This window comes from Gorilla gorilla, chromosome 18 (genome assembly GCF_029281585.2).
Source record: "Gorilla gorilla gorilla isolate KB3781 chromosome 18, NHGRI_mGorGor1-v2.1_pri, whole genome shotgun sequence".
NCBI lineage: Eukaryota > Metazoa > Chordata > Mammalia > Primates > Hominidae > Gorilla > Gorilla gorilla.
Window position 1 is genome coordinate 100,533,059 of NC_073242.2, and position 26,302 is coordinate 100,559,360.

At 36.8% G+C, this 26,302-nt stretch overlaps 1 protein-coding gene across 4 annotated transcripts in view; it reads right to left on the reverse strand.

The window, feature by feature from the left end:
- HYDIN (HYDIN axonemal central pair apparatus protein) overlaps nucleotides 1–26,302 on the reverse strand; it is a 421,455-nt gene that overhangs the window by 271,375 nt on the left and 123,778 nt on the right. For all 4 annotated transcript variants that reach the window (XM_055366388.2, XM_055366390.1, XM_055366389.2 and 1 more), the window contains exons 11-12: nucleotides 12,064–12,182; nucleotides 6,478–6,701 (exon numbers count right to left, since the gene is read on the reverse strand). In XM_055366388.2, coding sequence (XP_055222363.2) covers nucleotides 6,478–6,701; nucleotides 12,064–12,182 — 343 coding nt within the window. The remainder of the gene's footprint in view (nucleotides 1–6,477; nucleotides 6,702–12,063; nucleotides 12,183–26,302) is intronic.

Consider the following 26,302-nt stretch of genomic DNA (forward strand, 5'->3'; position numbering starts at 1 on the left):
GTAAGTGAGACAAGTTGAATACAAAATGTATCTGTGCTATGGTTCAAACTTTATAAAATCACATACATAAAAATAGGAGGGAAGAAAATTGCTTGTGGGTAATTTTAAAAATCACACTAATTTTACAGTGTTGTTTATCCAACCACTGAAAATATTGTGTTATATAACTGGAAGAGTAAACAGAAAGAGAGAAAGTATAATATTTGTTATGATCTTTCAAGGCACACTAGCTAAAATACTAGCTTATGCAGTACTGAGAAATGAGTACCTGGCAATAAAAAAGTAAGAAACAAAATTCCAGAACCTACGATATTAACTTTATAGACATTTCCTGGGCTACGAGGCCCAAGAAAGTATTTCTGACAAAGTAAAATAACAAGTCAAGTCAGTGTTAATGTGTGGAGCTAAGAACAGATGATGTATTATACATGCATTTTTACCCTTTATGAATAGACATTTATTCATGACACTAGATTTTTAACAGGTTTTCAAAATTATTGCTAGTGGTTTGAAATGCTACAAACCACTAACAATGCAACACTATTGGACAAATGAAACACTGAGCTTTAAAGGAAGTGAACTGAGGAGGAAATTTATGTAAGTCTATTTCTCTTAGCAATTGATCATGAGTTTGGTGATAAATCCCCATAAAGATTCTTTCCATAGTCAGGTTTGTTGAAGGAAACTAGAAATGAACATCCAAAATCAAGAAGTGGCATGTGAATTTTGGTAAATGGAAATGTCCAGAAGATAGAACAAGAGGCTTACCCTCCACAGAGCAGGTGGAGTACTAACTAGTCCAAGTTCACTTGTGAGCAGATTCCTGGGAGATCCCTAAATCCTATTATTCCCAATGGAAAACCCAAGTACACCTTAACCTATTTAGACATTGCAAGTGACATGCATGACTACTCTGGGACCTTTAGGAGAACAGATCAGAGATTTAAAAAATTCACCCAGGAAATTACAGAAGTATTATTCACTATTACAGCCTCCTGGAATTTTTTTTTAAATGACAGCTTCATTGAGATATAATTCACACATCATACAATTCACACATTTAAAGTGTACAAATCAATGTTTTTTGTATATTCACAAATATATGCAACCATCACTACAGTCAATTTGAGAACGTTTTCATCACCTCAAAAAGAAACCTCATGCCCTTTAGCTGTCATCCACTATCCTGCACCCTCCAGCCCTAAGCAACCACTAATCTACCTCAGATCTATATAGATTTGCCTGCTTTAACCATTTCATATAAATGGAATCATGTAATGTGGTCTTTTGTGACTGGGTTCTTTCATAATGTTTTCAAGGTTCATAATGGATGAACCTTATTTTGAAGGTTTATAATGGTGTCATTATGGCTGAACCTTGAAATCATTATGACAAGTGAAAGAAGCTAGTCACAAAAGACCGTGGTAGCAAGGTTCATTCATGCTACCATGTTGTAGCATCTAACAGTGCTTCATTTTTTTTCATTCCTTGTTATGGTCAAATAGCATTCCATTGTATAGATATAACACATTTCATTTATCTTTGGCTACTATGAATGATACTGTTATAAACATTCATGTACAAGTTTTTGTGTGGATATATGCTTTCATTCCTCTTGGGTATATACCTAGGAGCAGAATTGCTGGTCATATGGTAACTCAGTGTTTACCTGTTTGAGGTGCTGATAAATCATTTTCTAAAGTGGCTGCCATGTCTTACATTCCTAATTACCAGTGTATGGGAGTTCTCATTCCTCCACCTTTTCACCAATACTTACAGTAGTTCCTTATCTGTAGTTTTGATTTTCTGTTGTTTCAGTTACTTATGGTCAACACGGTCCAAAAATATTAAATAAAAAATTTCCAGAAACAAATCAGTCATACATTGTTAAGTGCCTGTCACTTTGCGTAGTGTGATGAAGTCTTGTGTCATCCACTCTCTGTCCAGCCGAGGTCATGAGTCACCCTTTTGTCCAGTGTATTGATGTTGCATATGCTACCCGCTCTTTAGTCACTTAGTAGCTGTCTTGGTTATCAGATCAACTGCCACAGTATTGCAGTGCTTGTGTCTGAGTAACCCTAATTTTACTTTTGCGCTTTGGGGCCTAAAAATGCAGATAAAGGGAAACTACTGTATTTTCCATTTTAAGATTATAGCCATCCAAGTGAGTGTGAAGTAGTATCTCATTGTGGGGTTTTGATTTACATCTCCCTGAGGATTAATGATGTTGACAGTCTTTTCATGTGTTATTGGCCTCTTGTATATCTTCTTTGAGAAATGTCTGCTTAAACGCTTTGTCCATTTTTAAATTGAATTATTTATTGAGTTATAATTGTCCAATAATTTATTGTTCCTTATCAGATATATGAGTTGCACATACTTTCTCCCATTGTGAAGGTTGTCTTTTCACTTTCTTGACAGTATCCCCTTTGAAGCACAAACTTTTTTACATTCTGATGAAGTCTAATTTATTTATTTTTTCTTTGGTTGCTTGTGCTTAGATGCTGATTATCTGAAAACTATTGCTTGTTTGGTTTTTGGATATGGATATTTAACCCTATTTTTTTTGTTTGTTTGTTTTTGAGGCAGAGTCTCACTCTGTCACCCAGGCTGCAGTGCAGTGGCACAATCTCCGCTCACTGCAATCTCCGCCTCCTGGGTTCAAGTGATTCTCCTGCCTCAGCCTCTCAAGTAGCTGGAATTACAGGCATGCATCACCATGCCCAGTTAATTTTTTTGTATTTTTAGTAGAGACAGGGTTTCACCATGTTGGCCAGGCTGGTCTCGAACTCCTGGCCTCAGGTAATCTGCCTGCCTCAGCCTCCCAAAGTGCTGAGATTACAGGCATGAGCCACCGCACCGGGCCTATCCATATGTTGTCTTCTAACAGTTTTATAGTTTCAGCCCTTACATTTCAGTCTTTGATCCATGTAGAGGCAGTTCCCTTCTACTCCTAGTTTGTTACTTTTTTTTTTTAATCATAGAAGGGTGCTAAATTTTGGCAAATGCTTTTTCTGTGTTTACTGAAATAATCATGTGGTTTTTGTCCTTTATTCTATTAATATGTTGTATTACATTGATTGATTTTCTTATGTTAAGCCAACCTTTCATCATTCAGGATAAATCCCACTTCGTCATGGGGTATAATCCTTTCCACATGTTGCTGGATTTGGTTTGCTAGTATTTTGTCAAAGATTTTTGGGTCTAAATCCATAAAGGTTATGGGTTTTTAGCTTTCTTTTCTTGTAATGTTTTCATTCGGTTTTGGTATCAGGGTAATACATGCCTCATAAAATGAGTTGAAAAGTGTTCCCACCTTCTTATTTTTTGGAAGAGTTTGTGAAAGATTTATGACAATTCTTCATTAAACATTCAGTAGAATTTACCAGTGAAGCCACTTGATCTTGTTTTTTGTTTGTTTGTTTTTTGGTTGGAATATATTACAGGTCTATTCAGATTTTCTATTTCTTCTTGAGTCAGTTTTGGTAGTTCGTGTCTTTCTAGGAATTTGTTCATATCATCTACATTATCTAATTTTTGGCATACAATTGTTCATAGCATTATCCACTAATCCTTTTAATTTCTGTAAGGTTGGTAGTAATGTCCTTTCTTTTATTCCTGTTGGGTAGAGTGTGCTGTAGATGTCTGTTAGGTCTAGGTGGTTTATAGTGTTCAACTCTTCTATTTCCTTTGTGATCTTCTGCTTAGTTTTTTATTATTGAAAGTGGGGTATTGACATCCCCTACTATTTTGCTGAATTGTCTATTTCTCCCTTCAATTCTATCTGTCTGCACTTCACATATTTTGGTGCTCTGTTATTAGATGTGTGTTTATAATTGCCATATCTTTTTGATGAATTCACTATCTTATCATTGTAAAATGCCCTTCTTTGTCTTGAGTAACAATTTTTATTTTAAAGTCTATTTTGTCTGATATAACATAGACTCTCCAGCTTTCTTTTGGTACTGTTTGCATGGTGTATATATTTCCATCCTTTTGGTTTCAACCTATTCATATCTTTAAATCTAAAGTGTGGTATCTTGTAAAAAGCATATAGATACAAGATAGATATCTTGTAAAAAGCAAAAATATATAGATTTTTGGCGGGGTTGTTTGTTTTGTTCTAATCCATTCTGCCATTCTCTAACTTTTAATTGAAGTATTTAATACATTGACATTTAATGTAATTGTTGATAGGGCAAGACTCATGCTACTTATTTTCTATATGTCTCACGTCTTTTCTGTTCCTCTATTCCTCCATTACTGCCTTTCTTTGTGTTAAATGGATATTTTCTACCCTTTTGAATTCCTTTGTTATTTCTTTTACTGTATTTTTAAGTTTCTTTAGGGAATAGTTTAAAGAATGGGCAATCCTGAATTTGGGTAAATAATTCAGAGTCAAAAGTGAGGGCAGTAGTATTCATGCATCAGGAATGTCTAACAAACCCAAATACATGAGTTCTTGCACCTAATAAACAACCTTGCTTGAAGGAGGTACTCAATAAGAGTTTATTTAACAAATATCCAAAATACATATTTATTCCTAAAAGGGGTAGCTATGTATGTTGATGGTAAGACACAGTATTATTAGGCCTGAACTTAAAATGGGGAATGGCCAGGTGAAATTGGGATGGGCTTTCTTATTAAACTTGAGGGGCAGTTAGCCTTCCTTGGCTAGCACTTTCCCTTTCTTTCATCTACCGGAAAAGTAAAACTGCTCCTTTAATATCCTATACTTTCCTTCCTACAGATAGGGCCATTATTCCTTCTATCTTAAATGTTTTTAGAGCAGAGCTTAAAGGTTTTATCTTTGCTGCTTATGTATGAAGGCTTGCTTATGATACTGGATGTTGTCACGGGTGCTTATGATTCAGAGCAATACTTCCTAATGCCCAGTAGTCAGCTTCCAGGAGTTGATCTGCTGGATCTTATCAAAGGCCCTCATGGGACCAGAGGATCCGTGAATTGGAGACAAGGTTATATTCACAAGTTTGTTCTTCCTCCTTCTTCAGAGAACCACCCTTCACTGCTTGTCATGAGAGATGAGATGTTATGAAGGTAGGAAGTGGGCTGAAGTTCATATAAATGAAAGTGTATTCCCACCCTTCTCATGTTGTATACATACCCAAAGGATGTTAACCATGGGCTGGGATAAGTACGGCACATATTTGTGAAGAGTCAAAGTTATTCAAATATTTGGAAAACAACCCTCCTTTTTCTCTTATAACAAACACACATGTATTATGGAAGAGAACGTAAATGCCTTGTGAATATTTCAGATAAGTCTTGAGACTTAAAAATAAAAAAGATTATGATTGTGACAGGCTGCTTTGGTCATGCCACAGAATCCTTGAGGCACACACGTTCACTCTCCTTAGTTGTTGGGGGTTGTATGACTTTGCTAGGGCTGCCATAACAAAGTACCCTAGACTGGGTGGCTTAAACAACAGAAGTTTATTTCTGTTGCTGTCAGAAGGGTTGGTGATTGCAGGGTTCTTTTTTTCTGAGGGTCTCTCGCTTCAGCTTCTCTTTATTTTTTCACATGGCCCTTTTCTATGTGTATGTCTGTGTCCTAATGTCCTCTCCTTATAAGGACACCAATCATATTGGATTAAAGCCCACCCATGTGACCTCATTTTGCCTTAATTACCTCTTTAAAGGCCCTATGTCCAAGAAGAGTTACATTCCGAGGTACTGGGTGTTAGGACTTCAACATATAAATTCTGCGGGAAACAATTCAGTGCATAACAGGGACACTGAGGTGGAAGAGTTGAGAATAAATAGTAATCACCTTTCAGCTAATCTTGAGATTCTGAATGTATAGTATATATCATGAGATCAGTACATTTTCCTTGGATCCTTCAGGTCATATGTCTCTATCTCTTTTCTATGTTATCCCCAGGGCTTGCCCCAAGGGAGACCTCAGCTTGTAGATGGAGGGAGGTCTTGCTAGCAGTTGCCAGAATAAGAGAAACTGCCATGGTAATTAACAACCTGCTGCTGTGGGAATCCAAATAGAGTCAGAGCAATGTGTTTACAATGCTTGGAGACATAATAGTGAGATCATGTAAATAATTTCCTTAAAATGAGAACAAAAGACAAAAGTTTAGGGAAAATGTGATAATGGCCAAAGCTTAGCCCAGATGATTTTATTCAGGTGTTACTGTAATAACTTATTTTCTCTAAACATCCTAAGACATAGAGAGTAACTAGAAGCTAGTTTAATGTCTAAATCCTTATTTTATAAGACTGTAACTTGTAGAAAAACTAGATCTCCAAACAGCATCTGTATCTATAATAACTTATACATGTTCACTAGGGAAACACTGATGGAAATTTAACACACTCTATTATGCTGATGTGTTCATATCAACAAAGATAGTCATCAGCATCCAAGACAGGATCTACTTAAAAAGCTAAAAAGGCAATAGGTTAAAACTTCTGTTAGTTTCTACATTCATTATAAATGTACCTTACCTAATGGTCAGTTTCACAGGCTCAGGTGACCCATTGACATTGAGCAGGAACTCTTCTTCAAAGTTTCCCAGGATGGTAGAGCTGAAGGAGATCTGGATAGCTTGGACTCCACTTGGTTCAATGATGCCTTCCTTGGGACTGAAAACAAAGCAGGCCCCCAAAGCTGAAGTTGGAGGGGTCATGTTGAAGAGAGCATCAATGCTGCCTTTGTTGTACAGTATCGCCTATATCAATAAAAGGCAAGAATGTGAAGGTCAATGGGCCTCTGACCTATTTTCATATAAGCATGTGTCTGTACTGTTTAACAGCAACAAAGGAAAAGTTGCAGAATTAGAACCAAAGAAGAACACTCAGGGACAAATGAACAGTCTGATGCCTTGAGTGTTTGAAGATAGAACTCCCAAGCCAGAAAGTAATTTTACATTTTTAGTCTCCTCTTTAACATGAAATTAGTCATATATATTATGCTTGTGCTATAAAAACTGATCATAATCACATATACTGATGAAGAGCCTTAAAATACTCCCTTTTTTGCTACTCTCTATAAAGTAACCAAGGGAAAGTAAGTATTTCTCTTATATGCATGAGAAGGCTGAGGTTAAGCAGCATACTTAAAAATAAAAAGCAAGTTAGAATAGCAGAGTGAGAATTACCTAAACCTATGTTTATAATGTAGCTTGAAGAATGTAAATGAGACATCACTGTGGACCCCAGATGACAAGGGTTCTCTTTGTTGTGCTATCAGATTTCATCCTATTGAGATATTTTCATCTCAGATTCTACTGGATGGATGATTGTTTTGAGATTCTTATGCAAGCAACTGTTTTACTAAAGAAAAGTTGTACCCCTATATTCTAGTGTTCTGGAAGCATTTTATTGCCCATATGTGGTTGCACACTGGGTTTAGTGTGTGCATGTAAAGAGCTCATGCCTGAGCTCCTTCATGCACACTCGTGACATTAGGCGTCCTACATGGCAGGCCTCAGTCTACTGTCCCTACAATTCTTGTGCATGAACCATCACTACAGCCATGTTGTTCTATCCTGGCTTCCAAAGACACCACTTCTGATCCTTGCCAATGCTGTCCTTACACCTAGAGGGTGAACAGCATGTTTTCCTGATTTATATAGGAACCACCCTCAACCTACACATAAGGCTTTGGAGGACAAAGAGCATGAGAGATCTCAAAGAAACTTTCAGAAGGTTAGCAGGCAAATGTGACGTGAGTCAGGAACGCGGAAGCTGAGGGAGGAGGATTCCCGGAAGAAGTCAGATGCAGACAGAGGTCAGGAGAGTAAGTCTGGAGCAAAGGTTACAGACATTATTTTTAGTTAGAGATTATTGTCATCCCTGACCTTGAGGAAGAGAGTAAATCTAGTGGGGCATGACTGCAGAATCCAGAGGACAAATATTTAGGGAATTGAGTGGGTGTACAGGAAATAGTGGCTGACTATTTTAGATTCCTGTTTTGAGAAGATGAGTGGTGAAAGGTGAGAATGGGAGTGGCAAGACTGTGGGGAGGTATTGTGGAGGAGACAGCATATTTATAATAAATGAGATAATGCATATTCAGTGCTCAGCCTAGAGGAAACACTCACCAAAGTGCTGCCTTTTGTTGTTGTAAGAGAAGAGAGGTTGGTAACTAAGGGAATGGGGTCTGAGTGGAGGCAGAGGAGGATGAGTTCAGGGGCTCAGGTTGCAGGGAAGAGGGCATCCAGAATATATGATGGAGAGAAAGAGTGGGCAGCAGAGGCAGAGCAGAGGAAGACAGCCTCTTCTGCCAAGAGAAGACGGACAATGCACCAAAATAGAAGCATAAATAATTGCTGCTTGCTATTTTATTCATGAATTTCCTATGAAATTTCTTTTTTATGTTTCTTTTTTTTTTTTTTTTATGTTTCTTTCGCATCTCCCTCATTCTAAGACCCCTGGTAGCAGGAACCAGGCTTCACCCTTCATTCCGTTTAAAGAGACCATGTAGAAAAGTGATTATGGCCAGCGACTCTGAAGCCAAACTGCCTGGGTTCAAGTCTCAGCTTTGCCATTGACTTACTAGCTCTGTAGCCTTGGACAATCTACTTACTTTCTCTGTGTTCCAGTTTCCCCATGTGTAAAATGTAAGTACTACTAACTTCTCATATTGCTGTAAAATTAAATTTATTAATTTATGTAATTTTTAGAATAGTGCTTGGCAAATAGTGCTTAAAAATGACAGAGACTGTTGTTATGTTTTCGTTTGTTTGTTTGTTTTTTGTTTTTTAAGAGACAGGGTCTGGCTCTGTTGTCCAGGCTGGAGTGCAGTGGCGCCATCATAGCTCACTGTACCCTGAACTCCTAGGCTCAAGTGATCGTCCTGCCTCTGCCTTCTGAGTAGCTGGGGCTATAGGTATGTGCCACCACACCCAACTAATTTTTGTGGGTTTTTTTTTTGTAGAGATGGGGTCTTTCTGTATTGCCCAGGCTGGTCTTGAACTCCTGGGCTCAAGTGATCCTTCCACCTCAGCCTCCCAAAGCACTGCAATTACAGACATGAGCCACCACACGTAGTCAGTGACTGCTATTTATATCCCCAGTGCCTAACAGAATGGGTTTAAATTTTACCTGTGCTTAAGAAGTGACTAGTACGTACTAGTGGTAACACGAAGGCAAATTGAAGGCATTAGTGGTAACTTGGAGGACCCTGTTCTTCTCTTTCAGAAGATGCACGGATTGCCTTTTAGTTTTTTTGGTTAGCAGAAATGTTTTGCCCATATTTTCTGTATGGTGAGAATTCCTCCATTTTTAAGAATATGACATCATTCTTCTCCTCCCGAGAAATAAGCACCTACTTACGAATACAGAAACCAGCAATAGTTTTGGGACACAATTCAGAGGCCTTTTGATTACAATAATACTCTTTCCCTTGAGGTCTAGCTCCTTGGAGAGAAGAAAATTTATAATCAAACTTTGCCTCTCATTTGTTTTCCTTCTTAATTACACTGGGGAATAGGGTATACTCTTGGGGTTAATGGTTTATTCTTTATGTATCTGCTATGTTCAGCAACGACTAAGGGCAATAGCTAGTTATTCAAATTTGTCGCAAGTAGGTAATGCAATAAATTGAAAGAGAGATGCAATGAAGCATCAGCATTAAATACGCAGACAGTGCAAAATATTCCCATAAGAAGCACCTTACCGTGTCCTTCTCTGCCACTGCACAGCTCTCCAAACTGTCCAAGCTGATGCATCACCTCATTTAACACTTATTTAACTGGCTGTGGTTTGCTTTACTATTAAAATTAGGGAGGGTGGGAAGTGGTGGCCTCAAGTACACTTCTGCTAAATTTACATTCAGGGAAACCCTATCCATTTTGCATCAGAACTAAGGCTTCTTTTCTGATGTGGCACTCATAAGTTCAGTCTGTAAGATATAGGAAATTCACACTGGATGAATTACAGACAGAATATCAGTTTAATGAGAACTACTGGACTTTTTTTCCTTCTCCCCAAGTGACCTCTCAAATGCAATCCAGGACAGTGTGGGATATAGCTGTGTCACTTGTCATTTCACGACAGCCATGCGACTGACTTCTTCATTTACACAGGGTTCCTATGCATAGTCCATCTCACTGTGACATTACCATCTCTGTTTACCTTCTGCATCATCCCATTTAGGCCACAGTTACTTTGTGAATGTGGGGGATGCAGGGTACTGTCCCCACACCAGGTTAGGCTGGGCTAAGAGCCAAGTGGTTTGGAGGCTGGGTTTACCCGAGGTGAGAGGTTGGGATGCTGAGAACCTGAAGCGTTGAGAGGCCAGCAAAGGCCTTCTTTTCCCAAAACAGGAGAGAGAGCCCTAGTCCCCCAGGACTCACTAACATTACATGCTGCAGGACCCTGCCAAGTTACTTAACTACCCTGGCATTCAGGTTTGCCGTTCCTTGAATGCACTTCCTCTTTTACTGTGCATACAGCTAATGGAATATGAATGTAAGTGAAATGTGCTACCATCTATAAAAATATCATATACGTTCCCCCATGCCCTTTCCCCTTCCACAATCTTGTAGACCACGTGGTAGGGGTGGCCAAGCATGAGACGTTCCAGCTTCTCTGCTGGAAGAGAGCACCTGCTCACTAGAAACCTTTGTTTTGGACTTTATGTAAGGTGTAAAAGAAACTTCTAGCATATTTGAGACATTATGTATTTTTGTATTTGTTTGTTACAATATCTAGCACTACCTTAACTTCTGTAAGACTCAGTTTACCCAGCTATGAAATGGAAATAGTTAATTGTACCTCACAAATAGTTCTCACAAATAGGTTTTTGTTGTTTTGGGGTGGTTTTTGTTTTTTGTTTTTTGTTTTTTTTGAGACAGAGTCTCACTCTGTTGCCCAGGCTGGAGTGCAGTGGCGCGATCTTGGCTCACTGTAACCTCCACCTCCTGAGTTCAAGTGATTCTCCTGCTTCAGTCTTCCAAGTAGTTGGGATTACAGGTGTCTGCCAACATGCCCTGGTAATTTTTCTATTTTTAGTAGTGATTGAATTTCACCATATTGGCCAGGCTGGTCTTGAACTCCTGACCTCAAGTGATCCACTGCCTTGGCCTCCCAAAGTGCTAGGATACAAATTGGGTTTTTGTGAGGACTAAATGAACGAGTGAAGGTCAAAGCACTAGCACTGTGCTCAACACACATTAAGGGAGATGTGTATGATATTAACTACTACACGATCCACATTTCTCATATGCAAAATAGATGTAATAAAGCCTAACTTTCACAATTTGGTAAGGATTAGAAATCACACACACACACACACACACACACACACACACACACATAGACATGCACACACAATAAAGTATGAATCTGAATCTGGCACCTATTTGTCACTCATTAAATAATTGTTTAAAATACCTCTACAAAAATACAAACATATACAATGAAGGAACTTTCCCAAAATGAAGTTTCAAGGGTTATAGTCTGATATAATGTAAAAAATGTGCCCTAGATACAAATTTAGTGATGGGGAGACACTGAAGTAAACACTCATCCTGAATAACTCATGCAAACATCCTGTAAAATTTCATTTTCTAATTAATTGGAAAGATAAAGCAGGAAAGTCTCTTCCAGAAACTGATTGGTTTTTAAAACATGGATTGGAGACTAGTGCATTAAGAGAAAATTCTGAAGTGTGAAAACAGCTATGCTCATTAGGACGTTCTAGAAAATGTAAAAGGTTATCTATCCTCTGATCTGTGGAATTTATGTTGTCAGAGAACAAGCACTAAACAGATGGGGAGATGTATTTATGAGTTTTCCCTTTGCAATCTACAAAACAATGAGGATAAAACCAGTGAAACTATGGCTTTGATGCTTTTTAGCTTTTACTAAAGTGAAGGAGGGCTAATGAAGATAAAACAGTTGTTCCCCTCATGATGGCCAGGCAAGAGGAGGAAGAATCTGAGCACTCCAGGGTCTCAACAAGGATGAGTAACGGCGAATAAATGTGATTGCATACTCTTTCCATCAAATAAAAACATATAAGATAAAACAAACCACAAAAGCCAAGTACTGTTTGAAGTATCAACGAACAACTCTAGTGCTTACCTCATAACAATGTGCAGATCCAGTGAAAACTTTCCCAATATCCAGCAATTCAAAGTTGAAGTGAATCTTAGGTCCCATGCCTTCCCCTTTGATTCGGAGGGGCAGACGGATTTCTCGGCCTAGAAAAACAATTCAGACTTTATCATCCAAATGGTGCTTCATTTACCCCAAATCATGTTCCCTCATGTACGTTACCAATATAAATAATCAAAATTATTAAATAGCTCCCTGCACTGCACCGAGGGAACTGCAATTTAACTAACGCTTAAGATTCATCCTATATGGGAGCCAATCATAATCCTGAATGCCAAAATCCTGACTGCCGAAATTGTGAAAGACCAAAATCCCAAAGATATAATTCTGGAAAAACAAAAGACATTCTTTACAATATATTTATTTACATTTTAAAGAGGGATTTACTTGAGAAACATATAAAAACACAACAGAACACTTCAAAGGCCACTTTATGCAATAAAATAGGCAATAATAGAATGCATATTTTTGCAAGCATAAACACAGGTAGACTAACAACAGTCACATGGGTATAACAGTTATGAGTATACAAGCTGTATTTATAAAGGAATAGGTGAAAAAGGGCAAAGTACAAATGCATGTCATTATGGTTGGTAACTGCAGACACCTAGCTTTATAACTATGATCACCTGAAATACCATATGCACAACTTAAGTCTTTTGAGTAGATCAAAAACCATGATGGGTCACCCCCACTTAGGCAGTTTCCCAAAGAGCTGAGATCTCCAGAAATTTTCTCTCTCACAAATTCAGATGTACAAAAAGACTATCTCTTTATGTATTGAGTAAGTGTCAGCATTTTTACGTACACACACAATGCTTACGCACAAAGGCAACGTTGTGATAATGCACTTGCATGGAGTCAAATTTCTATGTCCAAGGCAGCAGAGGAAAAGTCTGTCCCAGCTCCCAGAGACAAACCAATGTGCCTTCTGTATTTGTTCTCTCCCAAGTCCCTGGCTGGTTGGATGGGGCCTGTCAGCACTGAGGGCAGATTTTCCCCATCAAGTCCACTCAGACTTACACACAAATCTCCTCTGGAAACACTCACAGATATACCCAAAATTATGCTTTACCAGGTTTCCACCAGCTTCTACTGGTCAAGTTGACATCTAAAATGAAGTCCACAAGCCCATCCCTTGTCAACCTGGCACCCATGTGTTTAAACCATACTAAATTTCCCAATAAAGACAAGGTAATAGTTCCACCTAACATGGTACAATCAGCATAATGCAACTATCCTGTGTGCAGCTGAAAACACACTAATCCCTTCCCTAGACTTTGGTTTTTCAGGATTTCAACATTTGGGATTTTAATCTTTCAGGACTGTGATTTTTGGGATTTTAGACACCAGGGATGTTAGACTTTAGGGATTTTGATCCTTAGGGGTTTTGATCTTTCAGGAACTCAAGATTCGGGATTATGGCATTTTGAATTGTGTCTTTTGGTATTGTGATCCAAATATTTTAAGAAAATAAGAATACTGCTAGTTTCTTATCTTTAGGGAGCAGACTGTATTGCAATTTACATTTTAGCAGGAAAAAAATTAAAAATTTTAACCCAATTCTTAACATTATTCCAAAGTTTCTTACAAAGAAAAGTAATTCTAAATCAGAGAAGGGTGACCATTGATTGATGCTTCTCATAAAATGAGAGCCAACCTGGGGCTCCAAGGGACATTATTCACACTGATCTCCCTTAGATTTAGGAAGATCCAGAATATTAGGGATCTGAGCCTAGGGATCTTACCCGATGCTTACTTTTGCTGAATTTCTTCCATGTAGAGATAATGAAATGCACTTAACAATATCCGTTATAACAATTCTACAATGAACTCACGGTCAATACAGAGCACACAACCTTTGAAGTACTAACTGGTTTTGTTCCCCCTTTTTAAAATGAAACTATCTTTGTTCGATAATACGTGATCATTACAAAATTTAAAGAGAATATGAATAAAATTATCTTATAATTGCATCATCCAAAGATAACTACTGTTAACATTTTGGTGCCTATCCTTTCATATTTAATTGTATCACAATACTGCTAATGCAAATGGGAATGTATACTATGATATTTTGCAACCTGCTTTTTTTTTCATTTAATAATACCTTTGGAACAGTTTAACATATCATTAACATATCATACCTAAAGATCTCCCTTATTCTTCTTAATGGTTATATGGTCCACTGTTGGGAGGCAAATATGTTTAAAACTCTTATTGGACATTTAAGTGGCTTCCAACCTTTCATTACAATTTGTAGTGTAATTACTATCATCGAACATGTATCCGTGAACAATTTTTCGATATTTTCTTCCAGCACTTTGAAGATATTATAGCTTTCCACTGTTTCTGTTGAGAAGTCAGCTCATACTCTTATTGCACAATTGAAACAATCTATCTTGTCTTCTGATAGATTTAATTTTTATGCACACATATTTATTTATTTTTGTCTTTAGCTTTCAGTGATTTTACTATAATGTTCCTAGGCATGGTTGCATTTATCCTTTCAGGGGCTTGTAGCACTTATTGAATATGTGAATAAATGTCTTTCATCAATTCTGAAAAATTTTGAGTCATTATCTTTTCAAATATTGTTTCTTCTCCACTTTTCACCTCTCTGTCTTTTGTGTGTGTGTGTGTTCTTTTTCTATATTTTGTCTCTGCATGCTTCAGTATTTTCAGATATTTTATTTGATTTATCTAATTTCCACTTTACAAAATCTCTCTGGCTATACCTAACAAGCGGTTAAATTCATCCACTGAGTTTTTAATTTGTTATTATAACTTCTTAGTTCTAGACTTTTCATTAGAATGTTTCTAGTTTTCAGATCTCTGCTTAATTTTGATAAAAACATTTTTAAAATCTGTGTCTGATAATTCTATGATCTGGTTCTCCTGGGTTTGTTTCTGTTGTTTACTCTGGTTTTCTATCAGATTGTCTTACCTCCTCATGTGCTTGGTCATTTTTTGATTGAGTGCTGATCAGTATATATAAAAGTTATAGACATAATTTAAAGCCATAAGAAGATAACTCCCTCCGGCTTCTAGCTGGTGACTGGGGGGCATTAGTAATCCCAGACAACCTAATTTAGCTGTTCTCAGCTAAGGTTTTGTGAGAGAATTAAGCCCTGCAGCAAATCATTTGAGTGATTATTTTCTCAACTCTCCCAAGAAGGGTAGGTAGCTAGCATCATCCTAGGTACAACAGAGATAAATTAAATCCTCATAAACAATAGACACCTTAGAACACTAGGGATTAATTATCTTCTGGATCTCCAGTGGAAAACTGTTTGAAATTAAACCAATAACAACAATGATTCAAAGCTGAACTTCAGTCTCTTTGAGGACTGGCCCATTTCTAATTCACTGGGTCCTACTCTAAAGTCTGGGGGATTAGATTACTAGGGCCTTTCCTCCTGGGACATACCACGGACTTTTGTTTTCTTCTTTAGCCTTACTTATCTTTTTAGCCTCTCTGCAGTTTTTACCAAAAAGGCAGTGTCTTTAAGGATAAAGTGGCCCCCAAAGTCTGATGGTCTTGATTTCCTTCTCTTGGATCTTGGCCCCATGTTCCAGTAGTTCTCTCTTGCCTTAAAAAACAGACTTTAAAAAATATTTTGCCTTGCTTTCCTAGGTGTTCTTAGAGAGAAAGAGTTAATTCAAATTACCTAGCTTATCATTTATGAAACATTTCCAGAACAAAGGGATGCACATTTGACATTGTGACAGCTGTAGCCATACTGCTCTCAAGAATGGTTGTGCTAATTCCACACAAACATCTGTAGTATTTACGGGTTCTTTCTCTCCACATTCTCCCCAGCAGTGGGGATATCACCACTTTGAAAATCTTTGATAGTTCGATGGTTTTCCTTAAATGTATACCACATAATTTCAAGTTCTCTAAGGAAAGAGGATATATTTGTTCTGCATGGACATTTTGAATGTTCAAAATACTTTTGATGCTTCGTTGATGTAGTTTTCAGTATTACAGAAAGTATGCTTAGAACAGCCAAGTGATATTTCTAATTCATTATCATCATTTTAATGCCTTGTGACATTTTATGTTCCACTGTCTTCTGTTGCTGTTTAGCTTTTGTATCTTTAATGCTTTTTCCCCATGAATGTCCGTTAAAGACAGAATACTTGTCCTTTTGTTCCTTCTAGTGCTTGGCAACACAGTGGTCATTAGACAAGCATTACTTTGATTATAAGAAGCAAAAGCCATACTTAGGATGACTGACTTATTCAAAGGGTTCCCCTGCTCCATCCGATCCCTGGAAAAGAGGTTCCTCTAAAGATCAGGTGTTAGTTGTGGCAATACTCTAAACTACAGATAAAACTTTCTTTTTTTTTTTTGAGACAGAGTCTCGCTCTGTCACCCAGGCTGGAGTGCAGTGGCACGATCTCGGCTCACTGCAAGCTCCGCCTCCCAGGTTCACGCCATTCTCCTGCCTCAGCCTCCCGAGCAGCTGGGACTACAGACGCCCGCCACCACGCCCGGCTAATTTTTTTGTATTTTTAGTAGAAACGGGGTTTCACTGTGTTAGCCAGGATGGTCTCGATCTCCCGACCTCATGATCCGCCCGGCTCAGCCTCCCAAAGTGCTGGGATTACAGGCGTGAGCCACCTCACCCGGCCAATAAAACTTTCAAAGGGCCCAAACTGCGTTACCCTACTCTATTATTTTTGAGGTCTAGACTACTGGGAATAATTTACACTCTTTGGTCAAGAGAAAAGTATTTTGATTGAGATCCAACTTTCAGAATGGTAAAGAAAGAGAATTGCAAATATATCATGGAATAAACTGCAGGACTATTTATAACTGTCAGGCCTAAAACTTTCTCCATCTGTTACCTTGACTGCCTTTCTTAAAAAAAAAAAAAAAAAAAAAAAAAAAAAAAAAAAGGAGATGTGTTATAATAAAGCAGTGAGCCAATGTTTCTTGGGTAGTTATTAATTACTTCAAAGGAGTTTGTTTTATTTGTTGCTAGCCACTCCCCTCACCCAGAACAGGAGTACAAGTAATGCCCAGCCTTGAGTTTCTAAGTGTTAGTATAAATTTTAGGGTCACATTACAAATGCTACTTTTCCACAAGATTTTCTAAGCAGATATTTTTCTTGTCTTGGCAAAAGGCAGCAAGAGATACAAGCATGGAGGAACTAGTAAACTTTAAGGGCAGACTCCTTATTAAAAGACCAAAATATTTTAAAACATAGAGCAGTCCTCATCTATGACTGCAGTGTTCTGATTTCACACATGAGAAGTAGGGAGATGCACTACAGAACCCCTTTAATGACCCTGAAGTCCCCAAATGCAACAGATCCCATTGCATTATGTACCAGGAAATGCAAACCATGGGCTTTCAAAAACTTTCCATCTGCTATGGTCTGAATGTTAGCGTCCCCTGAACCCCAAATTCATATGTTGAAATCTTAACTCCCAAGATGATGGCATTAAGATATGAGGCCTTTAGGAGGTGATATGATCATGAGGGTGTAGCCCTTAAGAATGGGATTAGTGCCTTATAAAAGCTGCCTCAGCAAGCTCATCTGCACCTTCCACCATCTGCTGGTGCCTTGATCTTGGATTCTCCAGCCTCCAGAATTGTGTTGGATAAATTTCTGTTTTTCATAAACCACCAAGTCTATGGCATTTTATTATAGCAGCCTGAACAGACTAAAATACCATCTAAGATATCCTAGATGTTCCATATTATACTTGAGTTCCATTCCTGTGCAGTAAGAAAAAATTCAGAGGAAAAAAGTATAAATAGAAGAATAAACAGACATTATTCACTCATATTAAGACTGTCAACCTGGAAAATAAAAAAGAATTTATAAATAAATTTTTTAAATTAATAAGAGAGGGACTGTGTATAATGGCTCATGCCTGTAATCCTAGTGCTTTGAGAGAACAAGGTAGGAGGTACAATTGAGGCCAGGAGTTCAAGATCAGCCTGGGCAACATAGCAAGACCTCGTCTCTACAACTTTTTTAAAAAGTTAGCCAGGCATCATGGAGTGAGCCTGTAGTCCCAGCTATTTGGGAGGCTGAGGCAAGAGGATCACTTGAGCCCAGGAGTTCAAGGCTGCAGTGAGCTATGATCACATCACTTGCACTCCAGCCTGGGCAACAGAGCAAGAAGTGGTCTCAAAAAATAAATAAAATAAAATAAACAAGAGAGTAAGATTCAGGATTAGCAAACATTTACGAAGGTCAACTGTATTTCTATATCCAGCAACAGTCAGAAAAATTTAGTTTTCAAGTTTCTATTTATAATAGCAACAAAAATATAAAGTACGTAAAAATAAATCAACAAAATATACTTGAAACCTTCAAAGCAAAAGTTGTAAAACTTTATGGAAAGACATTAACAAGGATTTAAATAAATGAATGAATAAATAGAGAACTAGACTATATTCTTGAAAAGGAGATTCAATGTCATCAAGAGTGTCCATTTTCTCCCAACAGATTTATATCTATAAGTTCAATGTACTGCTAAACAAAACGCCAGCAGGTAGAATTTGGTGGAGTGTGGTGGGTTGATTTTAAAATTTAAATGGAAAATCAAAGGGCCAATAAAAAGAAGACATGCCAAAGGAAAAACAAATTGGGAGAACTTGCCCTTTCATAAACTCAAATCTAGTGGAAAGCTACTGTAATTAAGATAGTGTGGTACTGGGGCAGAAAGTGCAAAATGACAAAGGAAACAGAAGAGAAACTCAGAATATATGCACAAATACATGTGAATTTGATTTATATCAGAGTAGGTGTTGAATATCAGTGAGGAAAGATGGCTACATAGTGTAGGGAGCTAAATCAGCTGATATCCACATGGGATCTGCGGTAGGCTGAATAATGGCCTCCAAAGATATTTACATTCTCACTCCTGAATCTAAATATTGCCTTATATGGCAAAAGGGTGAATGTTGCCTTATATGTCAAAAGAGGTAATTAAATTAATAATTTAGACATGGGGAGATTATCCTAGACTATCTTGGTGGGCCCTAATATAATCACAAATGTCCTTAAGAGGAAAGCAGAGGGAAGCTTGACACAGAAGATGAAAAGACAATGCAGTGATGCAACCAGATTAGAGTGATGCAACCACAAGCCATGGAATGCTGGGAACTTTAAAAGCTGGAAAAAGTAAGGAACAAATTTTTCCCAGGAATCTCCAAAAGGAACCAGCCCTGTTGACACCTGATTTTAGCTCAGTGAAACTGATTTCAGACTTCTGAATTCCAGAACTGTAAGAGAATAAATGTGTGTTGTTTTAAGTCACTAAGTAACTCGTAACTTGTTTCAGCAGCAATAACAAACTGACACAGAGTCCCTCCCATCTACTCTACACAAAAGTCAACTCAAGTTGGATCAATGTGATGGTAAACTATGAAACTTTTTAGAAAGAAATATAGAATGATCTCTTTACCAACTTGGTGTAGAGAAAGGGATTTTAACAACAAAAGTGAGCAAATTATAAAATAAATTATCAAATGCAATTACATTAAAACTCTTGTTCACTAAAATCACCTTAATGAGAGTGAACGGACAAGACACAAACTGGAAGAAGATATTTGCAGGACATATCAAGCCAGTTACATCCCAAATACATCAAAAGCCCCTATGAATCAACAATACAAAGACAACACAATAGAAAAATAGGCAAAGGCCAAATACGAATTTCACAGGAGATGAAACACAAATGGCCAGTCAATATAACATGCTATTTTCATTAACATAATGAAATTCATAATTGCAGAAATATTAATCAAAGCCACAGTGAGATTTCATTTCACAACTAGCGGAGGAGCAAAATTTTAAAAGTTGATCAATACTAAGAGAAGTCAAGGTCATGGAGTAAGGTTATAGGCACATCTCCAGCAGGTAGGAAAGTAGACTGGCACAACCCCTTTGGAGAAGTCTGATTACCTAGTAAACCTGAGTGTATACATCCTGTATGTCCTGGAGTTGCCATTCCTGGGGATATATCCTAGAAAAATTTGGCACCATGTACCTGAAAACATGTTCAAGAATGTTCATAAGAGCATTATTCTCAATAGCATAACAGCATTAAGTTAGAAACAACACAAATGTCCAACTGGATAGGAATTTTTATATATTCAAATAATAGAATATTAACTGTTAAACTAGAGTCTCATGCATGACACGAGTGAATCTCAGAAAAACAAATATAGTATGATAATATTTATGTAAAGTTTAAAACATGCAAAAATAAGTTATATATTGTTATGGGTTATACCCACATATGGCTAAAAAGCAGTATGAAGAAAACCAAGGAAATGATTAACTGACTACACAAAATTTTAAATGGGTAGTTACCTCTCTGCAGGAAACAGAAGGCCTTAACTGACTACACAAAATTTTAAATGGGTAGTTACCTCTCTGCAGGAAACAGAAGGACACAGATATTTTAAAATATGGTAGAGTCCCATTTCTTAACGTGGGTGACAGGTTCACAGTTGTTTATCTTACTATTATTTCTTATATCTTAACTATATAATACAAATATTATTTTGTGTAATTTCAATATAAATTTTAAAAACACAAAACTTGCTGAAATGTTAATACATTTTGTTGTGTGTTTGAGTGCACAAAATTGTTTATTATATGGGTATTTCTTGGAACCCCAAAGCTCATTATCAGAATTTTCACATTTAATAATAATATGATATAAGTTGTTTTACCTAAATTCATTATCTAAATGAAAACAATATTATAAGTATGATACGAATGTATGCATGTGCCAGCAAAAACATTTATGTTTGCTTGAGTTTCAGCGGTAAAATGTATTGTGTGTTACAGCCCGACCTTCAGCTATTCTGACAAGACAGATTTGTTTCGTGCTTTCCTCATTTAAAATGTGTTATGAATTATCAGCTCATCTTCCCACAATTTCCCTGATGGTTTAGTCTTTCATGGGTCCTAGAGTTTGTTTCTGCCAGGTACTGAGGGCAACTACCAACCAGGGAATAATTTAGACAAAATCTTTAGATCCTAGACTTTTAGAATCTTTAATACTTATTTTATTGTTTATATTACAGTTCATGTTTACAGCACTGCAGAAAGAAAATGTAATTCATGTCTAAAATTGTACAGTATCTTTACATGCTACAAACCAATACACCCATTTATATACTTACTTATTTAAGCATTATAGAGGTAATTTGAATATTTTAAATGCCTTGTGTTATACAGGAATCTTTGATGAGTTGTTATATAGGTGTTTTAAAATGTTTTAGAAAAACTGGATAGAGTTTCTGGATGGGCTGGGAACCTGACTGTTTCTGAGAGTTACAAGAATGGAATATGGGTTGCACTATTTCAGCGGAACCATGTCTTTATGGGGTAGTGTGGTACAGGACAGGGACCAGGACTGTCACAACCTAGAATTCAAATCTTGGATTAAGAAGCCCCACAGACAACTCACCTAAATTCTCTAAGCTTTAGCCTTCTCATCTGTAAAATAAAGATAATAATTCCAGCCTACCTTACTGAATTATTGAGACACAAATAAGATTAATCTGCAAGTGTCTTTGTGTTTATATACAAATGCGTTCATATACTATAATGTGAACATAAAATTATTATGTAAATTTGATTTATGAGAGAGCTGATGTTGAATACCAGTGAGAAAAGATGGATCATTTAGTGTAAAGAGCTAAAACAGCTGGAAATCCACATGAGATCTATAGCAGGCTGAATAATGGCCCCCAAAGATATTCACATCCTCATTCCTGAATCTGTAAATATTACCTTATAAGTCAAAAGATGTGATTAAGAGTTTTGAAATGGGGAGATTATCCTGGATTATCTTGATTATGGTAGCTTAAAAATCATCTTGAACTCTGGTAGTAGGAGTCCTTTCATTTTATTCTTCTTTTCCAAAGTTGTTTCGGCTATTCTAGGTTGTTTGCATTTCCATGTGAATTTTAGAATCAGCTTGTCAATTTCTACAAAAAAACCATCTTGGATTTTAATTTTGATTTCAATTAAATCTATAGATGAATTTGGGGGAGAAATGGCATTAAGATGTCATTAAGATATTATTGAATAGCCATATTGAATTTACCAATCTATGAACAAGCTATAGTTTTCTATTTGTTTAGGTCTTTAATTTCTCTCATTAATCTTTCATAGTTTTCAGTATATGGGTCTTGTATACATTTTGTCAAATTTATCTCTAATTATTTTATATTTCTCAATGTTATTGTAAGTGATACCGCCTTTTAAAATTTCAGTCCTCTATATAGATCTCATATCCTGCAACCTTGTACTAGTTACTACACTTACTTTGTAGTCTTTGCTTAAAATGAATATTCTCCAGCATCGTCTCCACAGATTTTGATTCAATAAAACATATATAAAACCCAAGAATCTACATTCTTAATGAGTAGCCAGGGGGATTCTGATACAGATTCTCTAAGGACATTACTTCGAGAAAGATATGAAAATTAATAACATTAACTTCTGATGGTATGTCCAAGTTAACTGATGCAGTCCATTCTTCCACCCAAAATACAAAAAAAAAAATAGAATTGATTAAAAACATGGCAAATAAATATTTTTAATGCTTTTCCAGGTTCAAAATAAAGGAAAGAAAATAACAGGTTCTAGAAATAAAAAGGGAACTCAGCTAGCATAGTAAACTAGTGAGATGACCCAAAGAAGGCCCAGAGATGTGTAGAGTAGATACAGGACTTATGGTTTAGTGGGTCCAGTTATACCCTCACAGAGAGAGGACACAGCCTTGTTCCCATCTGGGGATAGAGAATTAAACTAAGATTCTAGCATAAATCCAGGACCGTAGAAAGACTACCTCTTTTCACAAAGGCAACTAGAATAATTCTACTCATTGGTCTAGGGAAGCAGTGATGAAGCCTGTCTTCTACTTAGAATTCTGAATAGGAGGGAGAGCCTCCTATGATAAATCAAAATCCCATGTACACATATGAGATCGAAATTTACACTATCTGATAGGTGCAAGAATCAGAAGCTGAGAAAATAAAAAATCACAGGACCCTTGGCAGAATAAATAAAAATCTGCTCTGAGGGAATAGTTTCATAACTCGGTACCCAAGCTAAAATTGAGTTCATAACACAAACATTTCAAGCCATCTGAAGAAACAATCTAGTAGGAGGAAAATCAGTGATTACTACAAACATGTGAGCTGGTATCCTAAGAGTTTGAGGTAATAAAAAAAAGTCTCATATAGCATTCTTAAAATCTTTGAAGAGATAAATGAAGAAACAGAAAGCATAATGAAGGAATAAAATATGAAAATATTCAAACTATATATAACTTCTAAAAAAAAAAGCCAAGTCAATGAATTAAAAACTGAACAGATGAATACACTGAAGAGTAGATATAGCTGAAGAAAGAATTAGTCAACTAGAAGAAAGATCTTAGAAAAATACCCAGAATACATCATAGTGAGACCAGAAATGTGCAGAGACGTTTAAGAGACATGGTAATTCCACGGGAAACACATATATCCAAAAAAAAAATTCCAAAAGGAGAAATTTGAGATAAGAGGAAAACAACATTGGAGAGATGCTGAGTAACCAATATGTAGCATATTACTTACTTATTACCCTGAAAACTCAAAAGTGTTTTCAATGATTGGGGTGATTTTCTTTTTAATAAATCTAATTCAATCTCCATTCTTTAATTCAATTAAGATAAAAATCAGAAGCCCTGAATTGTCTTTAAAATTCAAAATTTTCCCTTTTATGACTCACAGAAAGCGAATGGACAATGAGGTTTCATCTTAATTGGGTCTCTGAAGGAAGTGGGAGCATCTGGAATCATTTCCACCATGCTGCTTTTCTGCATTTGACTCCGAAGCACCCATTAACAATGTTACCTAGCAATGCATTTCACAGTTTAAATTAGAGAGTATTACTTCTTTTTGAAGTTCCCATATGCTGATCCAAACCAAATATATGTAGCTTCCCTTTGCATTTTTTTAAAAAGGTAATCTTCCTGATAAAGTTAGGTATTTCCACATTCCATTAGAAAGTCAAAATAGATGAAAGATCAGTTTCAAGAGCCAGATCAAACCATCAGCAAGTCTTTATCAATATCTAGCATACAGATTTAACTACTTCTAAGAAAACAGAATGACTTAAAATGCAGAAAAATTATTCAGTTTCAGATTAATGGAAAGGCTTTTCATGATGTTATATTTGCCATAACATGCTTAGGGTGCTTCAGTGACTGCCAACTGTACTCAGCAGAAAGTCCAATGTCCTTAGGCTGGCATCCAAGGGCAGCCCTTTATGAATGGATCCTACCTACTACTCTAGCTTTCAGCTTCATTTTCCTTCCCTCCCTCTCTCTCTCTCTGTCTCAATCTCCATAGCAGTCACACACTAAGAACTTGCAATTCTTTGCCACTTCATGTTCTTGCTATGTATCTTCACATAATGCTTCTTTATGTATTTTCACAAAGTATTTCCCTGACTTACATGCCCAGCTTTTGTTTATGTTTTTACGTGCTTAACAAATACTTCAAGGGTCACTTTCTCTGGAAAGTTTTCCTTGACATCCCAAGCCTGAGCTGTGTACCCTGTATCTGCTTCTATAATAATAATCAACTTCTATAGTAGCAGTGCACTATAACTGTTGGCTATGTGTCAGTTTCCTCCACTGAATTCTATGCTTTCTCAGGGCAGGAACTATGCTTTTGTACCTCTTTCTACTCATGGTGCCTAGATATCAAAAGCTTTCAAAAGAAAAGAGGATTGCAGTTGGAGACGTGGGTTAAATCTCATGCATCCTCAGAGGCATCCCTTATGACCAGTAGCCTTCCCTGTTATTTCCTGTCTCTGAACATATATTTACATAATGGAACATTGTACAACAATGAAAATGAAATACAACTAGAGCAAAAGTAGCAACATAGATGAGACATGTAGGCTCATTTCAGATATGTACATTTCAAAACAGGCATTACTAAATTGTATTGTTTAGAGATACATACATTGGGTAAAAACTATACATGAAAGCAATTGCAACAAAAGCAAAAATTGACAAATGATATCTAATTAAGACTTGGAACCAACCCAAATGTCCAACAATGATAGACTGGATTAAGAAAATGTGGCACATATACACTACGGAATACTATGCAGCCATAAAAAATGATGAGTTCATGTCCTTTGTAGGGACATGGATGAAGCTGGAAACCATCATTCTCAGCAAACTATCACAAGGACAAAAAACCAAACACCGCATGTTCTCACTCATAGGTGGGAATTGAACAATGAGAACACATGGACACAGGAAGGAGAACATCACACACTGGGGCCTGTTGTGGGGTGGGGGGAGGGAAAGCATTAGGAGATATACCTAATGTTAAATGACGAGTTAATGGGTGCAGCCCACCAACATGGCACATGTATACATATGTAACAAACCTGCACGTTGTGCACATGTACCCTAGCACTTAAAGCATAATAAAAAACAAGTAAAATTAAATTAAAAAAAAAAGCTTAAGAGCTTCTGCACAGCAAAAGAAACTATGGGCAGACTAAAGAGGCAAAACCCATAGAATGGGAAAAAATATTTGCAAACTATGCATCTGACAAAGATTTAAAATCCAGCATCTATAAGGAACTTAAACAAATTTATAAGAAAAAAACAAACAATCCTATTAAAAAGTGGGCAAAAAAATGAACAAATACTTTTCAAAAGAAGACATATATGTGGCCAATAAGCATATGAAAAAAAGCTCAATATCACTGATCATTAGAGAAATGGAAGTCAAAACCACAATGAGATATCATCTCATATAGTCAGAATGGCTATTACTAAAAAGTCAAAAAATAACAGATGCTGGTGAGGTTGTAAAGAAAAGGGAACACTTATACACTGTTGGTGGGAGTGTAAATTAGTTCAACCATTATGGAAAGCAGTGTGGTGATTCTTCAAAGAACAAAAAATAGAACTACCATTCGACCCAGCAATACCATTACTGGGTATAAACCCAAAAGGATATAAATTGTTCTACCATGAAAACATGCATGTATATGTTCATTGCAGCACTAGTCACAATAGCAAAGACGGAATCAACTTAAAAGCCCATCAATGGTAGACTGGATAAAGAAAATGTGATACATATACACTACAAAATACTACGCAGCCATAAAAAAGAATGAGATCATGTCCTTTGCAGGA